Consider the following 10,037-nt stretch of genomic DNA (forward strand, 5'->3'; position numbering starts at 1 on the left):
TTTGTAAAAAGATGCAACAGAGGTAGAAAAAAAAAAAAGTTTAATTTTGACAGTGGATCAAGCAAGCCATTCCCTCAGAAATCCGTAAATATTTACAAAGTGGTGTCTGTTATAGAAATGGAGAGTAATATAAAACATTAATAATTAATAAACAACAGAGTCTGCAGAAGGGGATTGTGGGTATGAGGAGGAAAGGACCACAGCGTGTGGTGTGTATTCACACCTGTTTGATGGACACAAGCCATGCCATGATGGGAGACGAGTCCAGTGTTGAAAGGTTGACTTCTTGGGATTGGTGGATGTGTGTGTGTGTGTGTGTGTGTAGGTCTAACAGGGAGAGTCCATATAAACCTGTGTGTGCAGGTCTGGTAAGGACAATCCCAATATGTCTGTTGTCTGTCCACACTTGAGTGACAAGACCGGTCCAGCGGGGATACATTCCTTATGGGTGTAGCGTTGTTGGACAGCATGGTTGTGTGTGTGTTAGGGTGTAACCGAAGACAGGTCCAGTGGGGACACTCTCCTGATGGGTGTGGCGTTGTTGGACAGCGGGGTGAAGACACCAGGCAAGGACATCTCGGGAGGAGACGTCTCTCCTTGCTCCCGCACCGCCGCTATCTGCCGCAGCAGAGCCTTCCCCTCCTCACGAGCCTGTGGACACACAGGGTTAAAGGAATTATCTGGAGTAAAATGCACTTTAGATCAATTTACGGATGATTGGGAGTACATACGTTGAGTTGACATCCAAATCATGTCATTCGGATGTGTTTTGAGAAAGTTTGATGTTAACGTTTTTAGTCAAAACTCGATAGCGTGGAAGTGAGAAGGGCATATTATTTCGCCGCTACAAAACGCTATTTTTATACCTCTTCTACAGTTCCAAACAACATTACACTTACGTGGTAGTGAGTAGAGGGTCCCTAAAGCCAAACCGAAGTATCCCGAGGTCTTTATGTGGACCTCGGGATACTTTGGTATCCAAATCATGTCCGAATGACATGATTTGGATGTCAACTCAACGTATGTACTCCCAATCATCCGTAAATTGATCTAAAGTGCATTTTACTCCGGATAATTCCTTTAATGCCTCGGTCACACCACTGACAGGGTTAATGCCTTGGTTACACCACTGACAGTAGAGCAACAAAGCAACCAGCTACTGTTAATTTTCAATGACAGTTGGTAATTCAGTCAAGTGGCTGTTGAATCGCTGACTTTCTCTTTCTACTTGCTAGAACATGGCTAGATGGCTTTAAGCTCTATCAAATACGCTGTACTGCATTTTTAATGTTAAAATTAACATGTTAGAAATGTGTTTTGAGTGCTGGGTGTGTGTGTGTGAGATTCTCACATCATTGTAGTCACAGCAGCGCTGTGCACAGAATGAGGCCTCATCATACATCCGGTTCTTGAAGTAGTACTGGCCGAGATACCGGAGAGCTGTGCTCACCTCAGCATGCTCCAGTTGTTCCTGCAAACAAACATACAGACTGTTTATCCACTTGCACGTTTTCTCTGACCAACACTTCTAAATACACCCAAGCATCTAACTGTTAGATTCTAACAAATGACTCCAGCAGACAAACTGGTATACACTGGAATTGGCCAGATAAGTAGTTTGGGTGTGAGTGTGATTAGCACTATTGAGTTTGCCAAACCATGTGATCAAAACAACGCATTATGGGCTAAAGGGCAGTTAGGCAACTAAAACATTCAATGCGTAGCTTCGCTCTTCTACCCTATTTACCCACAATACTTGCCTTAAATCCTATGTTAAATCACAACAATTACATCACATTAGCATACTCAATACTGAGGACAAATTATGGTTCATAAAACATGTCTGGAGCCTACAAAGGGACACACATCTTACCCCACAGGAGAAAATGTCTTGTATATAGATGATATAGTATTGTGCTGCGTCGTCCGATTCATGAAGCTGTTCGTGCAGTCTACAAACATACACATAGATGCACATATGAGCACAGACAAAAGAAAATTACTCCGACAGACATACAAACAAGCACATTTACTTACTTGGCCAGTTTGAGTAGAGCCATCCGTTCCACATCTCCCACTGAGTACGCCCTCCAGTAACACTATCAAACAAACACACACACACCAGATTTGGGGACGAAAAGCAGCAATTGAAGTCTTTAAGTCTAATGATGGATACCCATCTAACAGAACCTTAGTTGCCATACACAAACTCACCTTCTTGGCTTCAACATGTTGGTTGAGTTTCTCGTAACATTCACCAAGGGCAACCAGCATACGGGAATCATTCGGTCTGTAAAAGAGAACGGACATGACTGCCTCAACTGTGAGAGAGTTGAATATGGACTTGCAAGAGCACAAATATCACACTGACGAAACAACACTAAACACCAAATCAATAAAGCATCAGTAAATCCACTTCCTCATCAGTCATCCCATCACCACCCTCAACACACACACACACACACACACACACACACACACACACACACACACACACACCTGAGGTGGTGGGCTTTGCGGTAGTAGTAAAGGGAGTAGAAAGGCATCTTGAGGATCTCGTAGGTCTGACCAAGTCCGTACCAGGCTCGATAGTCTCGCTTATTAACCTCTATTGCATGTCTAAATCAGAAATACAAAATGGGAAACAAAACACAATCAATATGACTATTACAAACGTGTGTGTGTGTGTACGTGTAGGCCTGTATGGCCACTGAGTTATGTGTGTGCCTACAAACCTGTAGGCTTGTATAGTGGCTGAAGTGAGTGTGTGTGTGTCTGTGTGTGTGCTACGGACCTGTAGGCCTGAATGGCGGCGGAGGTGTTCTTCATCTCCATGTACTCGTGGCCCATAAGGGTCCAGGCGCCGAGGCAGCGTGGGTTCAGCTTGAGCGCGCGCTGGAAGTACAGGGCGGCCTTCTCATGCTGGGAGCGCAAGCTGTAGTAGTTACCTGAGTGAAACATGACAGGGCAATGCAGAAATATAAATACAGTTCACATTCCATACAGTTTTATTTATATTTTTATTTGGCTGAAACTTTTATTTAAAATTACTTACAGGTACATGTTCTGTTCTGTAATATTTACATGTATTCTGTGTAAGTTTAAGTCTATGCATGTCTTTTGCTTTTACAATGAAATGGCGTGTAGTGTAGCCATTTGAGAGATTCACAAATGATTATCTTGTGATACTGCATGTGTGTGCACTTCTCCCCCATCGTCATCTGGTCATCTTGTACTGTATGTAAAGGTAGTGAATTTACTGCTACACTGAGGTCTGCTTTTGCGCTGTAGCTTGAATATCAGTCCTTAGTTGTGACTCACTTTGGACAAAAGTGTCATCAAAATTAGTTTAATATGTACATATGTGTGTATTTCTGCTCACCGATCACACAGCAAGTCTCCACCCTGTACTTGTCAATCTCCACCAGATTGTGGGCCAAATAGCTGAGCTCTGGCTTCATACTCTGAAGAGGAGAAATGTCAGAAAAATAGGGCAAGGATGACATAAAGGAAGAAAAGAAACAGCATGTTAATTTTCAGAGAGAACTACTGTCTCGCAGATATGCTTCAATAGTATACAGCTGCTAGGCCTCAAATCACCAGAGAGAAATCTGTTGGTAATATCTGCTATCAGATACGGTAAAGCAGATTTCAGCACTGAAAAATAGTGGAAAAATATACATGAGGAAAAAAATAAAAACTGTCAGAGAAAAGACACCAGGCTATAAAATAAAATTTACATCCTGTTGTTGATGTCTAGACTTTTTGAAAGGCTCACCCTGACATAGAGCAGGTTGGAGAAGGTGTCCATGTTCTCGATACGGAACGGGTCCTGCTCCCGAAGCTCATTGAACAGAGCTAGAGCCTGATCGATATCTGCCAGAGTGAAAAACACACAACAAGACACATGAACCAAAACATGGCTTCAAGTTCACCTAGGTGCACCACAAGGCACAGAGAAAACATTTGGAATGTGTACAGAGCTCATTTTACTTGAGGACTTTGAATTGAAAGATTACATAGAATGGATGAGCAATGTATTTTATCTTGTACTCTGATGTTGACATAGAAGGTATGCAACTTTGGTCTGTGAAAAACATGCTCAGATGCTATTTTACAAGCCTATTAGCAACGCTATAATTTGGCTGGTGAATAAAATGACCCATTTCAGCAGATATCCATCTCCCCTCGTGCTTATCTTAGTTTAGATTCGCCAGTTTTTAGTGGTCTGAGATTTGCATATGAAGGAGGAAACCACTGTGTTTCCAGTTCACTGTCTCTCCAGTTCACTCTCCTTATTGAACAAAGCCAAGGATTCAACAGTTTCCCATGTCATCTTTAAATGCAAATGTAAACACACTAGTCATATTGTCAAATGAATAATATATAATAATAATAATATTATATATAATATAATAATACAAAACTCCAGGCAGATATACATTTCAGTGTATGTGAGTGGGTGTGTGTCTGTGTAAAAAGCTTTGTTGTGGTAGGTCACTGATTTGTGTCAATGCATGGGCCACTGTGACAAAAGCACCCTTGCGACAAAAGCACCCTTGCTTTGTGTGTGTGTGTGTGTGTGTGTGTGTGTGTGTGTGTGTGTGTGTGTGTGTGTGTGTCTGGTAGGTGGGACACATACCTCTGATGTTGTGGTAGGCGACTGCAATCTGTGAGATGATGTAGGTGCTCTTGGAGAAGCCAGCCTCGATGAGACTCTGGTATTTCTGCAGGGCCTCGGTGATCATCTGCAGCTCTGTGTACATGTGAGCCAGGAAGAAGTCACGCACCCAGCAGTCAGGTAAAGACAAGGACTTCAGCTGGAATACACACAAGAAAAGGTGGGGTGAAGGCACGGGTGAGACTGGCACCGATGGCACAGAGGATATAATGTGTGCGCGCGCTTTATGTACAGCATGTCTACAAAAGGATATGTAAGTAGAAACACTTGCTAAATGACTGACAGAGTATTTGGATCTTGTTTTCCTTGCAATGCCTTTCAGATCCAAATAAAAACATTCAAATGTGTGTGTGTGTGCACATGTGTTTTGGTCACATACCATCTCAATGTTGGTGACCAGATTGCAGAGCTCCAGCCAGGCGCCCCAGTGTAAAGGCAGGGCGTGTGTAGCCGCCACAAAGATATCCACCGCTTCCTTCAGCAGATCCAGCTTGCGTAGCACCACCCCATAACTGCACACACACACACACACACACACAGTGACTAATCACGATTAATTTAATCCAGTATAAGTATATAAGTATATATACTTTTTTGATCCCGTGAGGGAAATTTGGTCTCTGCATTTAACCCAATCGGTGAATTAGTGAAACACAAAGGGCACTCCAGCCGCGGCCCACTGGTTGGGGCTCGAACCAGCAACCCTCCGGTTACAAGTCCAGAGTGCTAACCAGTGGGCCACGGCTGCCCACTAAAGCCGCATTCCCTGGCCGGGAATAGAGCCCGGGCCGCGGCGGTGAGGGCGCCGAATCCTAACCACTAGACCACCAGGGAAATAATCTTTTCAAAGCTTATAATAACAGATATGTGATTTTAATAATTATATACAAAAGAGAGGGATAGAGAGTGAGAGAGAGATCTGGTGTACAAACACAGAGTGTTAACAGGACAAGATGAAAAACAGAGGTATAGGATGGTAGTCACATCATCATTGAACAAACCCGTGTACGGAGTAAACCTCCCTTTAACTTCTATGTGTGCATTAATAAGACACTTTATGCTGACAGCAATAGGGCAATCTGTGTAACAGGTAGAAGATGGTATGCCAGTATACCGATAGCTGGTGAATGCTGATCACATGTTTGCATGCTTACAGATTAATTGAGAAGCTTTTAATGCTGCGTCCTGGTGTGTTTATTTGCTCAGGTGAGGGTGTCTGTACATCCATGTGCATACTTACAGGTATAAGGCAAATCCATCCAGCTCACCAGCACTGTGCTTCTTGCTCAGTTCCACTCTCAGCTCCCTGAGAGCCTCATTCCGCACCTGACCCTTCTCCAGGGGCCCTACAACCAATCACAACAGCCGTACAAGAGCCAACCAATCACCTGCCTGCATTCTCAAAGTAAAAGATAACACTGGGAGACTTCTGTCTCTTCATAACTAGTACTATATGTTCCCATATTGTGGACTGCATTGTCATTATTGCACCATACAAACAATGCTAGAGATGTGAACCCCTTAAAAGATTTCTGTAAATCTGCATAAATATAACTTACCAAGGCTGTCCACAGTCTCGTCATCCTTCTTCTTCTCTCCAGACTGGAAAGATGAATTAAGAACATACATTTCAGACTGGAAACAGCCTAGATTTATCAAACATCCATTGCCTTAAGAGTAAAATAATATTCTTACCAGGTAGCGGGAATACATGTACAGGAAGTATGCTTTTTTACTGCGGCAGCCCCGAAGGAAATACGCAGCGCGGTCATACTCTTTCAGATCAAAATATGATTTTGCCAGACAGAGAGCGTCGAAATCCTGCGCGTCGTCCTTTAACAACAACGTGTCATGGTGAGAGACAGATTCTTGATACAAATTCACCCAGTACCGACAGACATAGTAACATATAATTTAATACACAAATACACAGCTATAGACATGTGGACTTGCACTTGCCTCGGTAAGTTCAGGGGGTGGTGGGTGTTCGTTTACTGGGAGAGGGTCCAAAGCAAAGACCAGCTCTGAAGCCCTACAAGTTCAAAGAACAAGTACATTAGTGAATACATCTCTCGGTAATAACAAACATCGTAGATCTTCTGTAGGCTTCATAAATGTCATTTCTTCAGATTCATTTGTTCGATTATGTGAAGGCATTAACAAAACCTGTTTGGATAACGTAAACTAGCCGGCTCTATAATAAGCTAGCTAGGAAAATACAGTTGGGCCCCTTAAAATTGCAACGTGATTTCGTGACTATCTTAAAAACAATCAAATATGATATCTCTTTACTTACCATTTCATACTATGCACGAGCCCCCTCTCTCTACATTGTGATATTATAGAAATTAGCTGCTTTTTAATTTGCACCAAATCGCCAAACTCAGTACTGAGCGCCGCCATTTTTCATAACCCTCCATAGACGTCAACAGAAAGTTGGACAGGATTGGCCAGATGGAAATGGTGGTTAACCAATAGCAAAACCAGAGAGGGTTAAAACGGACCAATAGTAAAACGCCCGAGTTTGCCATTCTTTTTTTCTGGATTGACCATTACTGCCACCTGCTGTATGGATTTATGTCCTTCACACTAAGTAGCCTACACTCCCGGCTTGAAATGATCTTGCTTCTTGTCTTCTGTCTTTATTCATCACTTGGTGCGTATAGTGGTAGATAAACCAAATATAATTGTAGGAACATGGATATTAGGCTACCCCAGGATTTCAGAGTGATTTAAAATTATATCATTCAGGTTGGATAACTGGGATTCAAGACATTATATGTAAATGTAAATCAGGTTTATAGGCCAAGTATACTTGTGTACATGGAATTTGGTCTCTGCATTCATCCCATCCGTGAATTAGTGTTACACACAGTGAAATGAAGCACACACTAACCAGGGGCGAGCCGCCTTGCTGCAGTGGCGCTCGGGGAGCACCTGGTTAGGTGCCTTGCTCAAGGGCACAGGATGTGGGCATGGGAGAGCAGTGCTTAACCACTTCCCCCTGCCCACATTATTCCTACTGGCCGGGGATCGAACCGGCAACTCTTCGGTTTCAAGCCCAAAGCCCTAACCAGTAGGCCACTGTTTTCTCAGTTTTTGCTTGTTTTTCGCTGGCTCTGTCATGACGAGTGTCTGAGAAAGTCCATCGCTACCTTTTTCTAGCCAGTGCCTGGCGTGTATGTGTATTTGAATGCAGTAAAGCAATTCGTTACACTCGTTATACTTCCTGACACTGAGGCCGTCGGTCCGCCGGCCCACAGTTGCAAGGGTGGTTTTTCCGCTCACAGGCGGTAGGGGGAAGCGAGACGGCCACCATTCAACCCGAAAAAAGGCATATAACCATTCCAATGACTCTGAAGCTGTTAAATTAAGGTAAATTAAGCTAAAAAACGTGCACATTAAGCTAAAAAACTGCATAGTGTGCCTTTAACTGTTCTTGCAGTGCCTTCAGAGTGTTATCTTAGTTGTGGTGCTGACATAAACCGGCCCCATATCTGCTCTGAATGGAGTTCAGTATGGACTGAAACTTTATTATTTTTTTTATTATTATTTTATTTATTTATGTATTTATCTTTTATTAATTATTATTATTTATTTTATATTTATATTTTTTCTCTCTCTATCTCTCTTGCCACTTGGCAACAGTATCCCTCACAGGCAGCATCTAAACTCAAAGGCTCAAACCACACATATCTCACGGATGGAGGACTGCAACTAATGACATTAAACAAATGTCAGTTATCATAAAACTATGACATCAAACATTTCATCCCTCCTTAAAAGCACATAACACTCATAAGGGCATACACGAAGATAAACCAGGAGAGTCAATAAACAGGCTTCCAGAAATGTCAGAGAAGTTGATTTATGGTCAGCGATTCTGTCACCTCCTTAGACTAACACAATGGAGCCAGGAGATGGAGGCTGGATGTAGTCCCAAGGTAGAGTGCATCTGTCTCACACAGCCATTAAAGACGTACAGACGCGGATGGCCTGTGGCCAGGGTGTAGGGCTTGTGTTTGTCTATGGAGTGGCTGCACTCCATTTGAGTTCAAAGGAAGCAAAAGTGCATTCTCACCTGTTTGCTTCCTAGTTCTTTGTCACTGCATGTGACACGAACAAGACATGAATAGGATATAGTTGTTGAGGGCAACAAAAACACATATTTAGAAAAAGGATAGAAATGAGGTGTTAGAGTCTGTTAGAGTTAACCATCTGCTAGGTGTGTATTCTTGATATATAATAATATATTATCACCTAATGGCGGAAAAAGAGCATGCAATGCAGATTACATGGCAGCCTTTTGCCATCGGCATGTGTGAATGCTTACACAGATGCATAAAGGGCTTTGGAGAAAAGCACTAAACAGATGTAGTCTATTTATCATCTATAGAGTTGCTCAGCGTTATACAATCAGTGTATATAAGATTCTTTGATGTTCCTATAGTCCTGGCTCTGTAAATGGGAAAGAAACGAAGTAGCTCGGACCAAGCCATACTAATTCCAGCCAATCAACAGCCTTGCTTTAGGAGCACAGAATGGAGGGATGTATTTAATTTGCTGTTGAGTTCACATAGCATCAACATCAGTACAAAGGACTTACCTTTAAACAATTTATAAAACATTACAAACATTTAATTTCATCTTGTGTTGAATGGATGTGAGCCGGACTGGACTGGACAACACAATCACACACTACAGTCAATTACACACTGCAGTCAATTATACACTACAGTCAATTACAGTACACACTGCAGTCAATTAAACAGCTAGGGATGTAACGATATGAAAATTTAACCTTGCGGTTATAGTGACCAAAATTATCACGGTTTTCGGTATTATCGCAATATTTTTAAAAGTATGTTCAATATGTTCAGAAAGGACTAATAGGCCTACACAAACTGAAATAGTTTCAAAAAGTGTGACAGCATTTACTATTACAAAATATAGGCAAAACCTTATCAAAAGTGCAACATTTAACCAGGGACGCTGGAACTCATCTGGGGGGTTTCACCTGGGGGTGCTCATAGAGGGGGTGCTGAGGGAGGGTAAAAAACTGTTACTGAGTAGATGTGATTCTTTTATTCTGGTGCATTTTAAGGTGGCCTATTACTACTGGAGAAGGACATATTTTCATTCACATTCATAGGCTTACATCCTGACTGCACAAACAAACCAGGCTGAGCTGGGCATTCTTAATTCATAGCATAACGTTACCGTGGCATTGTGTGTTGTCCCGTTCACTTTTTCCTTGGTCATGTTTAATTGGCTTTGTGCCACAATTAAATTCATCAAGTAGATAACAGAATCAGTAGGGTACCAGTTTTGTTTCATTGTACCAGGCCTACTGTAT

At 42.3% G+C, this 10,037-nt stretch overlaps 1 protein-coding gene across 1 annotated transcript; it reads right to left on the reverse strand.

Annotated features, from left to right (window-relative positions):
* Nucleotides 1-28: 28 nt before the first annotated feature.
* cdc23 (CDC23 (cell division cycle 23, yeast, homolog)) lies at nt 29-7,110 on the reverse strand. The gene is made up of 16 exons (XM_042110626.1): nt 6,978-7,110; nt 6,641-6,713; nt 6,377-6,514; nt 6,241-6,283; nt 5,922-6,027; nt 5,061-5,193; nt 4,643-4,820; nt 3,779-3,876; nt 3,383-3,464; nt 2,795-2,948; nt 2,500-2,619; nt 2,215-2,290; nt 2,038-2,099; nt 1,874-1,952; nt 1,352-1,471; nt 29-651 (listed from the first exon to the last, which is right to left on the reverse strand). Exons 1-16 carry the CDS (start codon nt 7,082-7,084, stop codon nt 484-486), a joined length of 1,737 nt encoding a protein of 578 aa, XP_041966560.1. The 5' UTR covers nt 7,085-7,110; the 3' UTR covers nt 29-483.
* Between the last annotated feature and the right edge of the window lie 2,927 nt (nt 7,111-10,037).

The sequence above is a fragment of the Alosa sapidissima genome, chromosome 11, assembly GCF_018492685.1.
Source record: "Alosa sapidissima isolate fAloSap1 chromosome 11, fAloSap1.pri, whole genome shotgun sequence".
Lineage (NCBI taxonomy): Eukaryota > Metazoa > Chordata > Actinopteri > Clupeiformes > Clupeidae > Alosa > Alosa sapidissima.